Raw genomic sequence first — 22,573 nt, forward strand, 5'->3', positions numbered from 1 at the left:
GTAAGGAGCCAGGTTTGTTTGGCCCATTACCCCCCACACCGCACCTCTGTGCTCCGTTCTTCCTTTGTTCAGAGAGCTGGGTCAGCATTTTGGTTCAACACAGGGAAAAACTTTGCAATAGTCAGCACTGTGTGGCGCTGGAGAGGCCTGTGAGCCAAGCAGGGTGAGTTCTTCCCTCCTTCCATCCTCCCCCTCCCCTTCCCTCTCCCCTGCCCCCCCTCCGCCCCCCACTTCTCCCCTCCTTTCCTCCCTTCCTCCCTTTCTTTATCCAGTTGCTAATTCATTTAACCATTTATGTATCCATTCAACAAATACCTGTTTGCACAGCCAAGGAAAGGTCTTGTGGGCTGCAGCCCGTCCTTCCCCACCCCAGACAGGAGTTCCCAGCTGCTGCTGAATGAATGGACCCCCCACCCCCAAGCTGTTCCAGCCCAGATTCTTTGTGATAATCTGGGGAGAGCCCGGGCCATGTGGGTCCCTGAGGACTCCGGCCGGAAGGCCCCTCGTGCATGAGTCACAAGTCCCAATCAGCTGTGATTAAGCTCCCCATCTCCCAGAGTCCAGAGATGCTTGCAGCCTTGGGTCACAGGACTTGGCCGGGCCCTGGTCTGGGCCCAGATAGCAGCTCATGAGAGTGGGCCACCGGGGACCCCCGTTCAGGTGGCTCTGCTCATTGACCTGTCATCATTGTTTCTGTGAGGCACTCAAGCTGGTCATCCGCTCCAGTCTCCCTGCTTGTCTGGGAGAGGAGACACCTGTGGGACTCTGAGTGCATTTTGCTTTTATTTCTCATTCATCCTAACAGCGAAATATTAACAACTGTAACGAACGCTCTTACGTTTTTATATCACTTTTTTTTCTTTTAACCCTTTAGTGGATATCAACCCTGGCTGAGCATTAGAACCAATCACACGGGGAGATGTGACAGTTATCCGCTCAGGCTCTGGGGACGATGCTGGGCACGATTACTCTGGAAAAGCTTCCCGGGTGGCTCTGATGCACAGGGTTGGACTGAGAACCGTTGCTCGCGTGGCCTCTCACAGTCCCGTGTGGGGGGCCGTTGACCCCAGATCACAGGAGAGGAGCGTGAAGCTCGGGCTCCCTGACAGGTGCCCAGGGCCACACAGCTAAGGCCAAACAGGTGCTACAAAGTGGAGCTCATTGTTGATGAAGACAAAGCTTTGTGTCTTTGGGGGCATCCGGATACAAAGAAGCCTCGATAGCCTCGGCGTGGCCTGGCCAGCCAGTCCAGGCAGAGTGGCCCAGCCCAGGATTTGGGGGCCCCTGACACGGGGGCCAGGCAGGCAGCAGTCATGGGGTTCAGGGCATACGGATGGTGAATGGTGTCAGAGCCCACACTGGGGTCCCCCGCCCCAGGGGCCTCCGGGGTCCTGTGTGATCTCGTGCAGTGGTTCCGAGTGTGATCTCTGGTCTCGCTGCCTGTGAACCTGTCCAGATGCACGTTCTTGGCGGGAACCCGATCTACTGGATCAGGAGCTTGGAGGGCCCAGTAATCTGTGTTTTGACTCACCTCCACGTCGTGCTGATGCACGCTTGAAGTTTGAGAACCGCCGGTCTGGGGCCACTGTCCTGGGACTCGACCCCACGTCACCTGGACTGAGTCCACTTCTGTTTGCCCTTGTCATCTCTGACTGTAACTTTCATCTCTGACTGTAGCTTTCCTCCTCAGAAAAGTGGGACTGTAAGGCTTTGTGAAATGTCGTATTTGTCCTTGGGAGGTAAAGCCTGGTAAGATCTGGTAGGGGTGCTCTGTGGGCAAGCAGCACGTGCACCTCTGGGGGCTTCGTGGAAATGCAGAACCACAGGCCCCATCCCAGGGGGCCTGACTCAGCACCGACATCTTAATGAAACCCCCCCAAGGGATTTTTTTTTTTTTTAAAGATTTTATTTATTTGACAGAGAGACACAGCGAGAGAGGGAACACAAGCAGGGGGAGTGGGAGAGGGAGGAGCAGACTCCCCGCTGAGCAGGGAGCCCGACGCGGGGCTCGATCCCAGGACCCTGGGATCATGACCTGAGCCGAAGGCAGACGCTTAACGACTGAGCCACCCAGGCGCCCCTCCCCCAAGGGATTTATATGCACATAAATGTTTGAGAAGCTTGCACTAAAGAATTCAGCAAGGTGTGCTGGGGGCTGGCAGCAGCTGGGGCGGGGGCCAGCCTTCAACTGCCTGCCAGGTGCTTGCTGGAGGTCTCGGGCAGGGCCAGGCATCTGGGGAGAGCCGTCTGAGGACGAGCGCTCTCTAGAGCTTGCTGTCCTCTCCTTGCCCCCCTCGCCGGCCCCAAGAACAGCCCACACCAGCCCCAGGACCTCGCTCTGCAAGTCCACACATCACAGACTCGCCCCCGGGATCAGGAGGAGGTTTGCAGGGCTGGCAGCTGGCATCCTCCAGTGCAGAGCAGGAGAGCAAGGCCCCGAGGGCTAGAGGACCCAGGCTAGAGCAGAATTGAGCCCATGCTCATGATGCCACAGAGCCCGGCGGGCACGGCCTGGGACATGCGTGCCTGGGAAAGGTCTCAGCCCGTTCGGGACACTTTGCAGAAGAGGGTGAGGACCAAACCAGGTCGACCTCAGCCGTGCTGTTGAGTCCTTCGGGGGAAGAATGGCAGGCAGATCACGGGTCCCTCAGGAGTTGTGTGAACTGTGAAGCCCACCCCTGCCGTGTCAGTTCTGGAAAAAAGACCGTCTCTTTCCAGCTGTCAGTCATGAAGGTAACTTCATGAAAACCATACTTGCAAATAGATAGCTTATTTTCTTTGCAACACCCGGGCTTTGTCCTTGGACCGATGCCAGAGTCTGAAATCCAAAACATGCTCGGCAGTCCATTTCTTGCCTTATTAGGCAACACACATAAATGGAGCAAAAAAAAAAAATCCTGATTTTATCTGAGTCAGCTATTAACGGTGTTATTGAGTTTCTGTTGTTTGAAATAGAAATAAAGTGTCTTAGTGGCAAGAAAAGCATGTTTATTTGATTTTGGCCCCTTGGAAATTGCCCAATGGTGGAGCAAACACTTGGGCCACCGGAAAAAGCGTTTGGAGTAGTGTTGCCCGAGGTGCTTGGTGAACGCACATGAGGGCGAAGCCTGAGAGTCACAGGGTGGTGATTTTTCGTATCATCACGGTGACTTTCCCGCTAGAAACTGCAGCCTGCTTAGATCTCTTATCCCCGATGTTGCTTGGGCGCCAGTTCAGTTCTTTCTCGTGGCTATTTACATAACCTGCCTTGTTTTGCTTCACTTCATACGTAGCATGCTGAAGCTGCTAGACTGTTTGTCTTTTGCTCTCATATTTTGTGTGGGAAGATATTTCATGAATCTGGGTGGATTTCCAACTCGGGCTGCTGGGTTCAGGATCACTCTGGTGTCCCAGCAGATAAATGAGTGGGAGCAGAGTCCGTGCGCGTGCTCTCCAGGGGGACTCAGGGGTGAGGCTGGGGTGGGCTTGGGGGCTTGGGGAGGCAGCTGGGAGTGGTGGAAGGGTCCCCGCACTTGGAGGCAGAGGGACCTGGTGCCAGTTACAGTTCATGGCCCTTGACTTTGGGTGAGTGCCTTGACCTACCCCGGGCCTCAGTTTCCTCATCTGTAAGTGCAGGCGGCGCTACGTCCCCTGCAGGACTGCCCTGAAGCGTGCATGAATGACCCATGGGATGGTGTTAATGAGGGTGTTTGGCGATTGTAGAGCTTTCTTTCACTTTCTAATAATTGAGAATCCTATTTAAACACTGGTGGGCTTCCAAAGTGTCCGTCTTGCTCTGCTCTCTGTTCTTATCCCTCTAAAATGTGCCTGAGGATCTTGGCCCTGTCGCCAAGGGGAGTTGGGTAGACTTTGAGCTGTCTTCGCTTTGCCCAGGGATCGCGGCACAGCATTCCCCCTTCCAGCCCGTGCTGGAGAACACCACACGTTCAGGAGGAGCGAGGGGCGTGCCGATGCGCTGACTCTCTTTCCCTTTTTCATGCGTGCATGCATTCATGCATCCGTCCATCCAGCACGTGTGTACTGAGTACTAACTCACTTTGTGCGAGTGCTGTGCTGAGTGTTGAGGATGTAGAGCTCTGGGTGGTGCAGTCTGGCTCTCGGGGAGTTGATGGTTTAGCAATGAAGAGACACGCCAAAGAGATAATCACATAGAACATATGTCACACATCATGATGTGTGTTAGGCAGGAAAAGTCCATAGGGCATTGAGAACAAGTAATACGGGACTGGGCTTGTCTGGCAGGTGGGACGGGGCCCCTGGGAGTGTGTGAGGAGCTGGAGGTGGCCGGTGGGACATGGTAGAGGGTGGGGAGAGTGGATGCTCGTTCCCACGGCAGTGAACGCCAGAGGAGTCCCGTGACCGAGCTGCGGAGCGCAGAATGTGTTGTAGGGGGGCCGTGCCGGCTGGGGGAGTCAAGGTGGTGAGGGTGTGATGGTGTGCAGGGGAGACGGTGCGCGGGGGCTGGGGCGCTGTAGGATTCTGCCCTCAGCACAAACCGGGCTGCTGAAAACCACAGGAATCGATTCTCTCACGGTTCCAGAGGTCGGAAGTCTGACATCAGGATGTCAGCAGGCTTGGTTCACTTTGTAGGCTTTGCGGGGCGTCAGTTCCGTGCCTGTCCCCTGGCGTCCGGGGGTGGCCGGCATCCTGAGGCTCCCTGCTCTGGCTGCATCCCTCCCGTCTCTGCCTCGGCCACACACAGCGTTCTCCCCGTGTTTCTGGGTCCAGAATGTCCTCCTGTCTTCAGGGCCCATCCCTAATCCAGTCCGAGTCATTTTAATCTATTTATGTCTACAAAGACCCTATTTCCAAGTGAGGCCATATTCGCAGGTTCTAGGGAGACATGCATTTTGGGGCGCACTGTCCAACCCAGTGCAGGGATAGTGGGGACTCGGGGTTCTCGGGCAGCACGACCCGCGGGGAAGCTGGTCCACTCCCTGTAGCTCTTTCCCTACCCAAATAATGTTAAGAAAGCTGATGATGGAGGGTCCTTGGTGACCCTTTCTCGTGGCCCCGTATTGTCTCTGACGCATCTCTTCTGCCAGAAATGCGTTTAACTGTGGTGAGAGCCGGAGGCTCCTCTTCCGTGGCCCCAACTTGCCGTGTTGAATCGGGCCACAAAACCCACCCCTTCCGTGGATGCATTTGCATTAACTGGTGGGTGCCTGTGGGCCCATCAGCCCGTGTTCGTGGACGGACGTGGCTGCACTGCAGGATGCGCTGTGTGTGCCCGGCTGGGAAGCAGGGATGCCCGGTGCTGTCTGTTCCGTGTGACTGCGGGCCACCAGGGTCACAGCCCCAGGGCTGAGTCCCCCAGGCTCCTCCCCATCCTCACGCAGTGCTCATTCAGGGCTGAGCGTCATGGATGGCGCGTCATGTCAGCTCCCCTGCCCCCTGCTTCTTCACCTCCACCCCCCACCCCGGCTGCACCTGCTGATGCTCGTCCTCCGTGGGCAGGGGGGTTAGGCCTGCCCAGGGTGGGGGCTGAGGAGCTCACTCTCTCCCCTGCTTCTCTGCACCTCTTGGATCTGGTGGGACCGGGAAGTCGGTCCCCCATCCAGCTCCGGCGGGGGCATTTAATTTCTGAGAAGTGCTCTTCTTCTGGGTTCGCCCCGCTTCTCACGCTCACTCCAGCCCCTCGCCTGCTTTCCTTCTGACTCAGTTCACTGCCTGATGCCTGGGTCCTGCCTCGGGCCAGACCTGCCACTTGGCACTGTTTTCATGGACAGAAGCAGAGCCAGACACAGTCCAGAGCCAGGGCCAAGGCCGTTTCGGCAGAGAACAGTGGAAGGCCACCACCGTCGGCTGAGGGCAGGTCCAGAGGCGGGGGTCAGGGGCGAGCCAGAGAGGAAGGGGGTGGTGCTGGGATGCCCGAGGCGGGGAGGCAGGGGCACGCAGTGGACAGCTGACGGGCGAGGGGAAGTTTGGCCCCCAGCTTGGGACCTGGCCTGCTCCGGTCCAGCTCTGCCCGTCTCCACGGTACGGTCAGTTTGTGGATGGAGGGCTTAGTAGCAGGTGTCGTTCTGGCTGGTGCCAGGCGCTGTGCCTCGTTTCCCGAGGCTTCCTTTGTAGCTGGACCGTGACACTAGGGCATGGCACCCTGTCACACCACCGGGCCCAAACCCCTTTCTCTTGCTGTCCTTGTCTCCACGTCTGAGGACTTGGCATGGGTGGACCAGAGCAACAGCTCGTCGGGGCCAGGGGTCTAACTCTGGAGTGTGCCGGGCTCTGCAAGGCTTGACGCACTAGTGGGACCGCATGACTGGACTTTCCGTGGGTCACGGGGCACAGCTCTGTGCCAGAAGCCCCAGAGGGGCACGCAGCCTCCTTCAGAGTGGGGCTCGAGGGGAGCAGGGACACAGCCACTTCTGTGAGTCTGGTGCTCACCGTGGGTAAGTCGGGGAGCCCTTCCTCCCGAGCTGTGTAACTGATCCATCAGGAAGCCGCGTGGAGGAGGGGGCGCGGGGCTCTCCAGCGTCCAGGAGGAGAAGCACCTTCTGGCGGCTCCTGAGAGCCGTGAGGGTGTCCTGATTAAGGGAGGGACGAGGTTAAGTGCTCCCAAATGGGTCAGTGTTGATATTTGCCATCCCCTTATCCACGCGTGCCTTGGGCTTGGGGACTCTCCGTCTGGCTTTAAGTTCACCCGGAGATTTCACCACATCCACGAACCATGGGTGCGTTCCTTTGTAGTGCTCAGAATCACCTCCTCAAGATCTGTGCTCCGTGTTCTCATCTCTATCGTGGCTCTTCTTGAAACGAGCAACATCCAAGTAGTGCTTGAAAAGCAGCAGCTTTGTAATAAATAAGTGTTTAAAATCCCCAGCCCCTAAAACAGTGGTTCTCAATCTCGGCACACGTCAGGGTTTTATTGGCTCTTTTAGAACTTCGATGCCAGAGCTCCGGACTGTTTCTCTGCATTCGGCCCTGTTGTGGTGAAGTCCAGGCGTCTGTACTTTAAAAACAGCCCTGATGATCTCAGTGTCAGCCAAAGGTTGTGAACTACTGTACCCCCACCAGAAAGAAACCCCACAGAATAAAAGAGTACAGCCCGATCCGTTTCAGAGCAGGACAGAAATTTCAGCAAGGTCAAAATAAAAAAAAAACAAAATGTAACAATGTCATCAGTCAGCAACACAGTTTGACAAATGAGCAGCATGAGCTTTTAAACCCTCCTTGCAAGCCTTGAATTCTTAATGGACTATCTTTTGTCCTAACTCTGATGCTCCAGAAGTAAATAGACAAAGACTTTTTTTCTCTGTCTATAAAGGGAAACGATAACAAAAATAACCTACCAGTAGGATTGTTTTTAGGCGGATACAATTATTTTGAGTTACTTTAGGACGAATGAAAAGACAAATGGAATCATTGCTTCTTCCTGGTATGATGCAGGTTTTAGTAATATTCTCACGTGATGACTGTATTTTGTAATGCTTTGGTTAAAAATAACTGGATTGCAGAAACTCCAGCAGGATCAAGAAAATTAAAATAGTTTCCTTCAGCCTCACTAAAAAAAGAGACCTATTTCTCTCTGAAATGTCATGACTCACACCCAATGGTGAAATAAAAATGCACGTATAGCAGTGATCTTTCCTGTTTATTGCTTCCTCAGTAGAAGCTAATTGAGGAAAACATCTGCATTCCGTTTTCCCTTTATTTTTATAGATTCTTTTCTTACACACCAATGCAAAGCCTCGCCTGCCAGACGTTTACTCAGGCAGCGATCCGACGGGTGGCTTTCAGTTTCCCCCTTTCTGTTGATGACAGGAATTAGTCTCAAACGAGCTGTTTACAATGTCATTCTTTAACCTTGGGTTGAGTGCACACATTCTGAGGACCTAGACTGAGAGCTCCACGTCGTGGGGACCTCAGACCTCACACAGGTCAGCTCGTCTGGGGGTCCCACGCTCCCTACAGAATGCACCTAGGAAGTGCCCACCTGGCCCCTTTGGGGTGTGCGCAGCTGCAGAGCTGGCTGTGCCAGGAGACAGCCTGCTGTCATTCTGCTTCGGGATGACATGCTTGTGCTCCGTGTAAAGTCCCCCTTGGTCACCCCATCTCTGTGCCCAACAGCCCAGCTGACAGTACGGGATGGGCCTGGGAATGTCCACACACCACCCAGCGTGCAAATGTGCAGACTCGGCCGTGGCCAGGGGGCGAGTTAAGAGCGTGGGCTTTGGAGCTAGATCTGCCACGGGGCCTGGTTTTACCCCAGACCACCCGATCTCGGGGGCCACATTTCCTGCTCAGGGTTGGCATGAGGATGGTCCCTAAGACCGCGTGCCGAGAGCTCAGTCAGAGCCGGTTGCTTTCCTTTTGTTGTGGCCGGCAGCCTTCATCTGGGGCGAGTCTCTAGACACCAAGCCTGCGTGGGGAGCACCCTTGGGGGGGCAGTCAGGGAGAAGCTGTGGAGGTCAGGGAAGGAGCCGGCCAAGATGCGGTTCAGGGAAGGTCTAGCGTCAGGCTGATGCCGCAGGGAGGCTACGTCGCACTAGAGGCTATTCTACGGGAGGCAAGAGAGCGGGCAGTCCTTGGTCACAGAGCGGGAGGGTGCGTGAAACTCCCAGGCATCCTCACGCCCGTGGCTTCCAAGCGGCCCCAAGGACAAGCCCCTGAGAAGATGCGGTGTGAGCTGTTGGCTGAAGCACCCCAGCCGGGGCGGGGGTCTGCCGGTCAGCTTGGTGCGAGGGGCCTGGGGGTCTGCCGGGGGCGCCAGCAGTGTCCATGACAGGCCTGGAAGGCTGGGAGCCAGCCATGGGCGGAGATGGTGACCCCGGGCTTGCCCACAAGAGCAGCTGAGGCTCTGGGGCTGGGGCAGGACCCCTACGGGCCCTTCTTTCCAGACCACCAGCTCCTCTTGGCTTGACCAGTGAGTCTTCATGGACGAAGGGGAAACCACTTTACGGGAGGCAGAGCGCATGTCTCCGTGTGATCCCACTGTTACCTACTCAGCATGGGCCAGAAAGTGCATGAGTAGGCCAGGCGAACACGGTCACTGTCCACGAAGGAGCTATCCGTGTGGCTGGGGGAGAAGACACAAACAGATGGTCATACAGTGAATGCAGAACGAAAGTGGTGAAGTGTTGTTCCAAAGGAGGCTACGAACATAGTAGCGGGGTCCCTCATTCCCGTGTTGGAAGTGGTGGGGGAGCAGGGCGAAGGCTGTCTGAGATGATGCTCAAACCGGGATCGGAGGATGTGGATGGATATCTCCATGGGTAGCGCCTGGGCACTTTCCCAGCCGCGGGGATGACATGTGGAAAGGCCCTGTGGCAGGAGGGTATCGTCGAGTCTGGGGAGGTGACAGGGACCGTGGCGTGTGATGAGGGGGAGGCCGGGCCGGTGACATCCGCGGGGGACAACAGTGTGCCTAGAATTTACCAAGAGCACAAGGAGCATTCCCTGAAAGGATGCTGACACGATCTGATTTGCATTTTTATGCACAAAGACTTTCCTGGTGCGGGGGAGGAGATAGTTTTGTTTGGTTTTTGGAATCCAAGAAGAAGAGAAACGAGTGTTTACACACTACATGAAGTCCTGTGTGACGTAACTTCACACATATTTCTTATTTAATCCCTCATGACGAGCCTTTACTTATTTATTTATTTACTTATTTACTTATTTTCGGCTTATGGATGTCTGGTTTCCAGCACCTTTGTTGAAAAGACTGTCCTTCCTCCAGTGAGGTGCCCTTGCTCCTTTGTCAAAAATCAGTTCTCTGTGGGGGGGGGGGGGGGCTGTTTCTAGACTCTCTGCTGGCCCTTTGACCTCACTGGTCATACGCCAGTTCCGTGCTGTCTTGATTTCCTGCTGCTTTGTCATGAAATCAGGCTGTGTTCGTCTCCCTACGTTGTTCCTCTTTTCCAGAGGTATTTTGGTTCCTCCAGGTTCTTTACATGAATTACACAATCAGCTTGCCTGACCCTACAGAGAAGCCCGAAGGGAGCTTGACTGGGGTGCGTCGAATCTACGGATCAGTTTGGCGAGAACTGACCTATTGAGTCTTGTGACCCATGAACACAGTGCATTCCTCCATTTACGTGGTTTTCCTTTCATATGAGCATTATTTTGTTATTGTCTGTGTATGGCCCTTGCACAGATTTATCTCTTAAGTATTTTGTACTTTTTATGCCAATGTAGATGTTTTTTTTTTTTTTATTTCAGTTTCTAATTGCTCAGTGATAGAATACAGAAATACAATTCTTTTTCTTGCCCGATTGCACTATCTTGGACCTTTTTCATACGTAGAATATGATGTAGAATGGAATTGGTGAGAGTGGGCATCTTTGTCTTTTTCCCGATTGTACAGAGAATTCAGTCTTTCATCATTCAATACTGAGCCAGCTTGAGTTTTCCATGGTTGTCCTTTATCAGCTTGAGTAAGTTCCCTTCTGTTCCAAGTTTCCTGAGTGTTTTACGAGGAATGGGTGTTGGATTTTGTCACATACTTTGGTGGCATCTATTGCGATGACAGTGTGGCTTTTCCTTTTAGTTTGTTCATAGGGTGAATTACATTGTTTGATTTTTCAGAGTGAGCCAGTCTTTCATTCCTGAGATAAACCGCACTTGGATAATGATGTACTCCACTTTTTTTATGTTGGTGGGTTTGACTTGCTAACATTTTGCGTACGGATTCTTGTAGCTGGTCCGTGAGGGATGTGGGTCTGTGGTTTTCTCTGCTGTCCTGAATCCTGTCTTCTCACTGGTGTTGACTCGTGTGAGAAACTCGGTGTCATCCTCGTCTCCCTCCCTCTGTACAAAATACCTCTCTTTATTTGGCTGGTTTTAAGGTTTTTCTCTTTGTAACTGGTGTTGAACAATTGGATTATGGTTCGCCTGAGTATGGTTTCCTTATGTTTATTGTACTTGGTATTCATTTAGCTTCTTTAATCTTTGGGCTTATGGTTTTCATCGTATTTATAAGAAATATCAGCTTTTCGTTCTTCAGATGTTTCTCCTGTTCTCATCTTTCCCTACTGTGTCTGGGGCTCCAATTACAAGTGTATGAGATTGAGCGCATTGTCCTGCAGCTCACGGATGGTCTCGTTATTTCTTTAAATCCCTTTTTTATCTCTGTGTATTTCATTTTAAATAGTTCTTTTTTCTCTGTGTTCAAGTTCACTAATCTTTCCTTCTGAAATAGCTCATCTGGCCTTTTCTCCATCTTGTGTATTTTCCGTCTGAGACATTGCAGTTTTCGTGTCCAGAATTTCCATGCGGTAGTCTTCCTTCCCGTCTTTCCGTTGGTGCTCTCCTTGACCTCAGGTGGTTTCCTCACAGGCATGAGCTGATCAGTAGCCTGGTGCAGGCCCCGGGGGGTGTCCGCATGTGCACCTCCCACCCTGCTTCTCCCAGCCTTGGCCCCCGGGGGTGCTAGTCCTGCGCTCAGCCGCCTCAGTCTGGGCCCCGTCTGCCTGGGCTGCAGCCTGGGGTCCCCTCCAGCAGCATCACTGTCGCCTGCCCTCGTTTGGGTTTCGAATCGGAAGTCATGTTTTTCACCTAAGAGGAACCTTTCCTATCTCAGGTCATTTTCTTTTTATTCATGGAAGATCTCCGCACCACTGAGATGGGGTATTTCAGTATTGCCTGCTTTGCTGGAATGTGTTTCTTGGGCCGGGGCGGGGGGGGGGGGGGGGGGGGGGGGCAGGATTTGTTGTAATTTCTTAATTTCTCAGATGGCTTCCTTGTTAGATGCTGAATCTTCTCATGCATTCAGCTAATCTGACCCCTTCCTCACCTTCTTATTCGTCCCCTGTTCCTACTGCGTGTTAAGAGTGGAAATGGTTTTGGTGAGTGTGTATTTCTTTGAAACTTCACTTTTCTAGATTGGGGCCCGGTTGTCGGGGGGCTGGGGGAGCTAGGAGGCTTCGGCAGGCTGCGGTGGGCGGCCGGGGTGGGCAGGGGCTCGGCCGCTCCTCTCACTGGAATGCCGGCCCTCAGAAGCAGCCGTTCTCCTTTTCACGGGGCAGGTTGGCTGCTGGAAGTCAAGGTGACACGAGAGCTCTGTCCCTGGCCTCTCTCTCCAGACCTGGGGTCCTTTTCCTCCGCTTCCGGACTCCCTGGTCTCTTTCCTGCTTGCAGGCTTGCAGGCTTCTCCTGGGGGGTCCTTATATTTATTCCCAGGCAACCCCTTCCTTTATATCTGTTGAACCACAGGGCTGCTCATATTCACCCCACCCTCCTACCTGCACTGTTCCTTGCAAAAATCCCTCCATGCTTCAGACCTCTTCAGGGCCCTTGGCACTGTTTTTCGGCATGGATGCAGATTTTTGTTGCTATTTTTGTATTTTTTGATCATTTCATTAGCAGTTTGCAGGGGAGGCCAGGCTTGGCCTGAAACCGCCTTCTGGACACGTCAGCCTGGGCTCCTTCCACGCGCCAGGCAGCCTTTCTGCAGCCAGGGAGGGAGAGGGGGGGTTAATCATTTACCGGTAAAATGAAAGCCCTCAGGCCTGCGTTTCTGGCATTTTTGTAGCATGATACCCGGAGAGGAATGTATTTCTTTCAAGCACACCCCAGCATATTCTAAACAAGATGAAGCATTTGTACTTTGGCCTGCAGATTAAATAGCAGAAGAGGCACTGGCTGAGGGGTGGGGGACGGGGGTGACAGAGGGGAGGGAGGACTGGGGGGGAGGACGCAGGGGCCTGCGCTGGGGGGGCGGGGGGGGGGGGGGGGGGGGGGGGACGCAGGGGCCTGCGCGGGGGGGGGGGGGGGTGGTGGCGAGTTTGTAACTCAGAGCAGAGCCCCGGGTGGTGCTCCCGTGGTCGTCCTGCTGGAATGTGCGCCCTGGAGAAAGTCCGCAAGCTGTGGGCTTTCCAGAGGGCCCTGCGAGCCCGGTCATCGGTGGCAGAGGGGCTGCGGCCGGTCACCCACCGTGGAGCTCTGCTTCTCGGCATGGATGTGCCCCAGGGCTCATCCCGGCCTCTGACTGCGGGACACAGTTGTCTCCGCAATGCTCGGTGCAGACCTGCGCTGCTGCCGCCCCTTGCCTGGCTAGCGTCTCCTTAGCGCCATCCCCAGATGGCAGGGTGGGGACGAGGAAGGACTGACACAGAAATCAGACTGCTGGGCAGCAGGGCTGCTTTTGCGTGTCATGGGGCCTGCTGGCGGCCGTTCAGTCCCTGTCGCCAGCCCTAATCTTGGGTCCCTTTGTCTTGTGCTGTTCCACGACCAGAGGCTGGAGTCCTAACCCGGAGGAGGGAGGGTTCCCTGCAGGCCCGTCCCTGCTCTCTGGAAACATTTCCCTCTCCGGGCTGGCCAGGAGCTGACTGGGATTGCTGTCGCCCGCGGTCACAGCTTCCAGCCTGGACTCCGTCCCCGAGGCTGGCCATCTGTCTTCCCCTCTCTCGGGGATGGGCGGCATTAAGTATTAATGCTAGTCTTCACAAGTGTTTGCTTCTAAAATCTAAATTATTGATAGCCTTACATTTTAAAATACAAATCACGTGCATTTCCCCAGACAGTGCTGAAGCGGTTAGAAGTTTTGCTTTTACTGTAGGGCGTGGCCTTTGCGAAGGACACTCCAGATTCACTGCCAACAACATGCAGGAACGGATGGGTCTCTCGGAAGCACGTTTCCAAGACATCTGGAGTGCCTGGCTCCCCTGCCTCTGGGTGGGTGACAGCAGGGCAGCCTGAGGCCTGGCTCCCCTGTGGGCTTCTGCCAACCCAGCTGTGGTCACCAGCCCCTCTCCCACCAAGCTGCAGCCGGACGGGACTCGGCCCCATTCTCGGGCCCACCCCCTCCCCCAGAAGCTTCCACATATCCTCTTGGGACAATGTTGTTCTGGAAAGAAGAATCTATTGCTCTGTGTGGTGTATTCCCCTCCCAGGGTGGTGGGGCTGTCTTTTGTAGTCCATTTTTGCCCTAACTCACCACATCCCCACCCCCTGATCCCCTCCCAGCTCGAGTGGCGAGCATCCCGTGTGATGTGGGAGCAGCCCGCCAGAGTATGGTCTGGGAAGGTAGCGTGCGGGGCAGCATCCAAGGCGAGCTGGGAAAGGAAGCTTTCCCCGGTCGCTGTAGGAAACCATGTGTCCCTACAAAACCCCTACCAGACTCTAGTGCCAGTGTCCCTAGTGAATAAAGGACTGTGAGCTGGCCAGTGGGGGACACACAGAGCCTGCCACTCACTTACCCCGCCAAGGAGCCAAAGTCACTGCCACAGGGGCATCCCCGCCGGTCTTCTGGGACTGCGAACTCCGTGAACCCGGCTGGCCGTGGGCTGAGCCCCTCCCTGTGTCCCAGGTCCCCCCTGTTGGGGGTCATGGCAGGCAGTATCTTCACTGGCTCCGCAGGGGTCCCGCTCCTGGGTGTTCAGTCAAACGTGCATCTCGGTTCTGCCGGGGAGGGATTTTACTGAAGTAATTAAAGCCCCAAGTCAGTTGACCTTAGAAAATGGAGATCATCCCAGTAAGTCTGACCCCATCTGAGAAGCCGTTATAAAAAGCAGAGAGATGGGCGCCTGGGTGGCCCAGTTGGTTAAGCGACTGCCTTCGGCTCAGGTCATGATCCTGGAGTCCCGGGATCGAGTCCCGCATCGGGCTCCCTGCTCGGCAGGGAGTCTGCTTCTCCCTCTGACCCTCCCCCCTCTCATGTGCTGTCTCTCTCATTCTCTCTCTCTCAAATAAATAAATAAAATCTTTTAAAAAAAAAAAAAAAAAAAAAAAGAGAGTTTTACCTAGTTGGTGACAGAAGGAAAGACAGAGATTCCTAGCACAGGGAGGACCCCACGTACCATCGCTGGCTTTGACGATGGAGGGGGCTGGGAGTGGTGGTCTGGGGGGGCCCCTCAGGCCCACCCACTGGGAGGAACTGGATCTGCCAGGAGCTTGAATGAGCCTGGGGCCAGGTTCCTCCCCAGAAGCTCCAGAGACGAGCCCAGCCCGGCCACCAGCTTGGTTTGGGCCTCGAGGGGCCCTGAGCGGAGAACCCAGTGAAGCCCACCCGGGACTTGGACCCGAAGAACGGCGCGCTAAGAGGCGGCTGTTGTTCTAAGCATCTGGGTTTGTGGGAATCTGCTACCTGGCAGGAGAGACGAGGCCGGGTACCACTCTGTTTAGGGCCGTGGGGCTCCCAGAGCAATAAACAGGGCTCTTGGTTCACCTGCTTGAGAAGCTCGCAGCCTGTCCTCCCCGTGAGATGATGGGGTGTGGATTTGGACGAGCAGAGCAGCCTCGCCAGGATGACAAGGGCTGTATCCTTGATGAGGGAAGCGAGGGGCAGAAAGGCTTTCTTTCCAGAGCAAGAATTTGAAGAGGGAAGCGGAAGGAAGGCCCTCTCCAGTATGTTCCATTTGGTCTCACCTTCGGGTTCATCCCCAAGTGCGAGCGACCAGTTGAGCTCCCGCATCTGAGTCCCGGGCGCTCCTGGCGCGGTTCGCCCCGGGCAGCTGAGGCCAGGGCGGGCTGAGCGTTTCCTCGAGGGGTTCCTGACTCTGAGCGCTGACTCCCCGCCTCCCGCACTGCGGGGCACTCGGGCGCTTTGTGCCCTCGTCGGGCGGAGCCAGGGACTGCGTCGCTGGCACACCATTTCTTCCGAGGGGCTTTTTAGAGAACTGCCCCCTGCCCCTGACGACAAGGGGCGCACCCGTCTGGGAGCAGCGGAGCCTGAGTGACAGGCAGGAAATAGCTGAGTGTCTCAACCTTCTGGGGGCGGGATCCGTGCCGCACTCTGCAGTCACCTTGGAAAGAGGAAGCATATGTGTACCATCTGTCATCCGAACCTGAGCACTTCGGGAGTGCAGACTCTCCTAGTAACTGTGCTGAGCCAAGGACGGCCGCAGAGCACGCCTGCCCCAGGGGTGCTGCCACTCCCCGAAATCCACCACACGCGGACGCAGACCCTCGCCCGGGCATCCCCTGGGGATGGCTGGGACAGGCTCGCGGAATCTAGAGGTGTCTACAAAACCGGAGACAAAACTGAAAAAGCAATAAACACACACACACAAGAACTACCAACGAGCAAAGCCACCCTCGGATTTTCCCGGTCTAGGTGCGCGATGCTGAGGCAGGCGGAGGGTGGCCCCCGTCCATGCAGCGGAGAGGGCCCTGCGCGTGGCCGGCCCCAGAGCCGAGAAATACTCCGTCAGCCACTTGCCGACAACTGCTGTCCCCGCCCTCGGCTGGCCACGCGCAGGGCCCTTCTCCCTACTCCATGTTGGCGCATCCCTGGACCTACTTTCCGGGTTGTGACGCGAATCACACGAATTTTTTTTTTTTTTGAATGTTGTACTCAAGACTTTTTTTTTTAAATTTAAATTCAATTAATTGACATATAGTGTATTACTGGTTTCAGAGGTAGAGGTCAGTGATCCATCTGCCACGTATAACACCCAGAGCTCATTCCCTCCCCTGCCCTCCCCGGTGCCCATCACCCGTTACCCCATCCCCCAACCCCCATCACACAAAATTATACACAGAAAACGTTTCGTGACACCTGGCCCCTAGTAAACTCCGTAGTTAAAGTTAATCCCTTGTCAAAGGCCAGAGATGGTTGCATTCCTCTGGGCTGTTCGGTCGTAAGTGACAGAAACTAAAATTGAGTATTTTAGGTATAAAAAGGGGGGGTTTATTGGTAGCAGAGATTTGAACACCACGATGCTTCTTTCACCAACTGATGCCTTCACTGCTTTCGGAGAGTCAGTTTCATCGTCTCAGATCCAGTTCTCCATGAAGCTGGAGTCTTCCGCCGAAAAAGCTATGCTCACGTTCCTAAACAAAAAGCAAGAGGAGAGGTGGGAATGGTCGCGTTTTGCCTGTGGAGGACTCTGATTGGCCTGGCCGGATCATGTCCTAACTTGGGAACCAATCACCATGGACAGAGGAGGAATGAGGTAGTACAATTGGTCGTGCTTGTGTCAGGTGCCCAGCGCTCAACCAATCACTATGGACAGAGGCAGAATGAGGTACTATGATTGGCCCAGCTTGTGTCAGGTGCCCAGCGCTCAACCAATCACTATGGACAGAGGCAGAATGAGGTACTATGATTGGCCCAGCTTGTGTCAGGGGCCCAGCGCTCAACCAGTCACTATGGACAGAGGCAGAATGAGGTACTATGATTGGCCCAGCTTGTGTCAGGGGCCCAGCGCTCAACCAATCACTATGGCCGGGGAGGTGGGCTCGTGTAGGAAGAGGGCGGATCCTCTCCTGACCTCGGTAATAAAGGCGCAGCACGAGGGCGTTGCGGTGGCGGAGGTCTGGGACATCTCTGTTGCCGACCCCGAGCCCCGTCTTCTGCTATGAGAAGGACATAGTTTGAGCATAACTTGAGGACTGGCGTGTGTGGCCTTGGTCACGCCCGACACCTGCCAGAGGGAATGGAACCCGCGGGAAAGGCAGGGGCGTCGGGAGCAGGAGGCGCAGTGCGTGCAGCCCCGTGCAGGTCGCTCGGGAGCAGGCCCGTAGGCACCGCCTGGACCCTGTGCTGGGGGCGTGTTTGTTCCTGCGTGCAGGTGGCTGGGGTCACCTTGGAGGACAAGAGCACGTTGTCCCTGGAACAGCAACCAACGTCCCTTCTTTGGAACAACATCCAATAGTGTCCATCACCGGGCGGTCGCTTCTGTTGATGATAATTTTCCCGTGTTTCCCTCCCTTGCTGTTTTGCTCTTTCTTCTTTTTAAACCAAGATGAGATGTTTCCAGTTTTCTTAAGGATTCTTTTGATGAAATAATTCTAATTTATATTTGTACTTCTCCTGTAGCCTGGGGAGCTGTTTTATGAAGCACAAAGCCTTCTTTTGTGATCTCGTCCAAGACAAACTTCTGATTCTTCTTTTTTTAAAAAAGTAACTGCTGATCTAAATAATGCTTAAAAATCAGCTTACTGAAAACTGACGGAAGGGCCCTTTGCCCACAGAGAAAGGTGCTCTGTCGTTGGAATCTGTGAGCATTCTTCCAACCTAGCAGTCAGCAAATGTGTTTTGTCAAGGGCCGGGTAGTCGAGATGTTAGGCTTTCTGAGTCCTAGAGTTTCTTTCATAACTGCTCAGCCCGACCATCGTAATAGGAAAGTAGCCGGAGACAGTAAATAAATCAGTAAATGTCTGTGGCCGGGTTCCAGTACATATTTAAGTAACAGGGAGAGTGAGCCAGGTTGGGGTCAGATGTCACAGTTTGCCAACTCCTGTTCTAGGGCATTTTATGCTTTCGACTTAGAAAAATTGTCTTTGAAATCCCTGGGATGTGAATAATTCTCCCCGTGTCATGGATTGGAAACACGGAGTGGAGTCCAGAACTCACCGTAGGTTCACGCAAGGCTTAGAGTAGACCAGGTGTTGGTGTTGACAGCCTATCCACATGTGATGCAGTAATTCCATTTTTGGGAATCTGTCCTAAGATGGTATGGATATATATGTATTTTTTCCACCCAGTTACTGACCACGGCATTATTTGCCATGTGGAAGGCCTGGAAAGAACTTCGTGTCCAATGGTCAGTCATCTATGCAAAATGATGCTTTAGAGCCTTTCAAATAACGTTCATGGTTACCTTCTTGTGAGTTTATGTTGTGACATAAGGTGGGAAGATACATACCGTGGCACTTCCGCTGATGAAAAGAAAGAGTAGGCATGCGTAGAAAAAGATTTTCAGGAAATGTGCCCAGCTGTTAATAGTGTTTTTGTCTGGACAGGAAGATTGTCTGGGGTTTTTACTGTGCGTGTGTGTATGTGTGCGTGTATTTGATTTTTCCAAAAGACTACTTTAGTTTTAGAATAAAAGCACTTTAAGGGGAAATTAAGTAGTTCTTCAACCTTTAAGCCGGAGACAGTGTTGTGTGCAGTATTCTAGAACCTTCCAGAAGGCCCTCTTCACTCAGAGAAGCCTGGAGGCCAGGGCTGGGCTGATAGTAGGGGAGTCCCCCCGACCTATGGCGCTCCAGTCCAGGGCGCTGTTGTCATCTTGGAGCTCACGGGGTTGCTGCCTGGAGCCGCCAACTGCTTGTATTCTCATTCTTGAAGGGGGTTGACTGAGCTTCTGCATGTAAGTCTTCAGCTCTCCACATAACCCTCAGAACAGGCGTGTCTGGTCCTGACTTCCACTTGCAAGAACGTGGAGCAGCCTGCTCAAACCCCCATAACCCACTCACACAGGGGCTGCGCCTCTGATCCTGGCTGCCTCTTCATTCTGGAATAGGATACTTCAGGCTGGGCTCTGCCATTCACTCACAAATGGTTCTCCTCCGTGCATCAAGTCCAGGAAAACATCTCCCACAGCTGCTGCTTGTGTGGGAAGATGGCTGGGCCTCTGGGCCACAGCTGGCCATGGTTCCCCGTGGGCCCTGCTCGCTCTGAGAGCGGATCCACAGATCCACGCCCGGAGGGAAGCCCATCACTTACATACGGAAGGAAGCCCACAGGTGTTGAGGGCTCAGATGCTGGACTCTTGGTGACGCGGGGACCAGAGTGGGAGGACTGCCAGCATGATCGAATGTAAAATTTTGGATGCCTCATATTCCAGAACGTCGTGGTGGGAGAGGTGGCTGCCATGGGGAGGAGGGCAAGCGCTGAGTGGGGATGTTGGGGGATCCTCCATGTGGGTGCTGGGACCAAGTCCGATGACGGGCAGGCCTGGAGGTGAAGAGAAAGACGTGTAACAAGCTGGAGTCTGATGTGGACGAGGAGTGACCTGCGGGTGGGAAGACCGAGACGTAGCAGGTGCGCCAGGCAGACCCATGAGTCTGGAAGGAGCTGCGGGTTATAGACAGGAGTGCCGTGTGGAAGGGCTCTGGGGCCAGAGGAAGAGGCAGGCCCACCTCTGACCATGTGGCATCTGGGTTATGGGAGGGTACGCCCCCTCTCTGGAAGACATGCTGCTGGGGAAGCAGTCAGTCGGGCTCGTCTGCTAACTTGGGGTTCAGGGAACTTCTGAAAGAAGCCGAGGGTGTAGGAGTCTGTCTGTTGCCGAATGGGCATTCCAGAGAGCACCCCAGAGGGGAGGAGGGGAGCAGGGATCATGCATGAGGAGTACGGAGATGAGAGGTGGCCACGTGGCTGGGGGTTCAGCATCCGCCGAGGGGAGCAGGCTGGGATTGATTGGTGGTGGGGCCGCTCCGGGACAGCATTGCAGAGTGAGTCCTCCGACCCCGGGGATGAGGTTGGACTCTGGAAGGAGTCGGACTGATTGTGCTTTGAGGGACCCACTGGGACCAGCCCTGGGAATCCAGCCCCATGGTTCTAAGCAGACCCGAGGGTTCTGTGGGCCAGGAGAGAAGACTGGAAGCAAAGCGCGTAGCAGCCACATCTCCGTGTCCCCTTCCCTGCAGGGGAGCCCCGTTGCAAGTAAGCCCGACGCCCCATTGCTGGTGGGACGGAGCGTGATCCCCGGTCCCCTTTCCCGGGACTCACTGCCCAGTGTTGGGGGGCGGCCACTTGCCTCCGTACGTCTCCGCTGCTTTCAGATTTGTCAAAAACCCAGTTTCACGGACCACCTTTCAGGAACACATCCGCTGTGTAAAGCTAAGCGTGCTTTCCCCAAGGAGCCTGGAAAGGGGGCTCCCTGTGCCCGAGGAAACTGGAGAAGCAAACGTGGCAGCTCGTCTCTCGGGGTCCTTTCCAGATCATGGAAACGTGTTTTCTCATTTCCTCATATTCCAGGGCTCGTGTGTTACGCAGCCGTGGTTTATTTTCAGAGCACTTTGGAATTTGACAGACTCTCAGGCCGGCCTGCTTCACAGCTGAAACCACTTGCCGTTTGGTCGATGATACAGCGAGTGACAGTTTCCCCTGGAAACAGCCGCAAGGAGCAGCCGTCTGCGAGTGGACAGACAGGTGTCAGCCCTGGGGCGGCCGCCGCCGGGGCCCCCGCTCGGGCAGCGCCACAGCCCTTGGCAGACGGGGCGCGGGCCTCTCCGCGGGGCTCAAGTCTGGTGGGCGCGTCCTGCCTGAAGATGTTCGGGCCACCGTGGGCACGGCCGTGCGCCCGCTACCGCTGTGGGTGCTGGGGGGGGACAGCCCGCGAGGCACCAGCTCCAGCCCAGGGAGAGCCCCCCAGGCGCTGGCCCCCCCCGCCCTGCACACCCTCTCCCCCTGGCGCCGTGAGACCCTGGCCCCGGGGGGGGGGGTCTTCCTCAGGGCCCTTGTGATTTCAAGTGCTGGGAACCCATTGAGTGATTTGTTGCAAAGGGGTGGGTCTCTGGTCAAGTCTTTATTCCTCCTCTGCGTTATTTTTGTTTAGAGCATTTATCCCCACCTGACAGCGTCCCCGCTTCCCTCCCCCGCCCCCCATCCTGTTCTTTGGGTTTTGCTGTCTGTTCACCTGCTAGACTCTCATGTCCTCTGCCTGATTAACTCTGTGCTTCTAGGGTGCCCAGCAGATTGTAGGCATTTAATAAATGCAGGGGTAAGTTGGGACAATAAGCAGGAGGTGGGCAAAGGGAAGGGGGAGCTACTGGGAAGGCCCAGAGCCTCAGGAGGCAGAGCAGCACAAGGGGGCGGGTAGGGACAGCGAGCTGGCTGAGCTGGGCGGGGTTGGAGCAGCGGGGGAAGGGGCAGGTGGGGTGCGGCAGGTGCAGCCCCAGAGGGCAGATCTGGGGGGGGCCCTTCACGGTGGGCAGAGGGACCTGGGGTTTATTGAGAATCCGTAGTGGGGAGCATGGAAGGTTTTCAAGGAGTGTGACGTGATCGTTTGAGATCACACACACCATCACCGCAATCCTGAGCACGAGATCTGATGCCTCCATTTTGCAGAAAAAGAAAAAACAAACAAAGCCACCATGGGCCAGCAAGGCTGAGTGCCCGGGTCACACGCGTGATGGAGCCGTGGCCGTTTTGTGTTGTAGAGGGAGACTTCTGTAGGATGCCGGAGGGCGGGCCGTGGGGGCAAGGCCCAGGCGGGACAGGGCCAAGTTCCAAAGCACCCCGTGAGGAGCTCCCATAGGTGGGCAGTCAGGTGCGTGCTGTGGGCACAGCCGGGGGCCGTGTGCGAGGCGCCCCGGCAGGAGGCTGGAGGCTGGGAGCCCGTGAGTCTCCGTTGAGGGATGGCAGGCAGGCAGAGGAGATGGACAGACCGGTGGGCGTGCAGGGGGTGACGGAGGGGAGGACTCCCACAGGGCGTCTGGCCTTCCGAGCTTGACTTGCGTGTGGATGGCGGTGCATTTGCTGACGTCGGGGAGGAGTGGGAGGTGGTGGTGATGGTCGGGGGCCGGGGGGATGGAGGGGTGGTGCTAGAGGCGTGTGCATGGGATTATCAGCGTCATCCAGGCCGCCATCCCTGGAGTGGGTAAAATTGGTCGGGGTGCCCAGGGGGAGGAGACTCAGTGGCCTAGCTGAGGTCGCTGAGGGGTGAGGGGAGGGAGGAGAGGAGCGGAGACCAAGGAAAGTGGGTGTTGGGATCAGCAGCAAGGAAGTTTCTGGCAACTTTGGCAAATGCTGTCTCCATGAAGTAATGGGGAGAAACCGACTTGGAATCACTCCAGACGGTGGCATCCGAAGGAGCGGGAACAGCAGGTGTAGACAGCCCTCCGAAGAAGACGGGGCATTTAGAACCATATGGATTTTGTGGCTCCGCATGCTCCCAGACAGAATGCTGGGGATCCAAGAAACAATTTGCGCAGCCCTGTCTGTCCTCATTTGCAGAGT

General features: G+C 55.3%; 1 protein-coding gene across 7 annotated transcripts in view; it reads left to right on the forward strand.

Moving 5' to 3' along the window:
• Positions 1 to 22,573, forward strand: part of ARNT2 (aryl hydrocarbon receptor nuclear translocator 2) — a 156,962-nt gene that overhangs the window by 61,552 nt on the left and 72,837 nt on the right. The window contains exon 1 of one of the 7 annotated variants that reach the window (XM_032392055.1): positions 19,791 to 20,764. The exons of 5 other annotated variants lie outside the window; for them this stretch is intronic. In XM_032392055.1, the coding sequence (XP_032247946.1) occupies positions 19,954 to 20,764 (811 nt within the window). In that variant the 5' untranslated portion in view covers positions 19,791 to 19,953. Of the gene's footprint in view, positions 1 to 19,790; positions 20,765 to 22,573 lie in introns of those variants that run through there. One more of the 7 variants, XM_032392056.1, reaches the window with a different exon arrangement.

This window comes from Phoca vitulina, unplaced genomic scaffold, assembly GCF_004348235.1.
Source record: "Phoca vitulina isolate PV1807 unplaced genomic scaffold, GSC_HSeal_1.0 scaffold65, whole genome shotgun sequence".
NCBI lineage: Eukaryota > Metazoa > Chordata > Mammalia > Carnivora > Phocidae > Phoca > Phoca vitulina.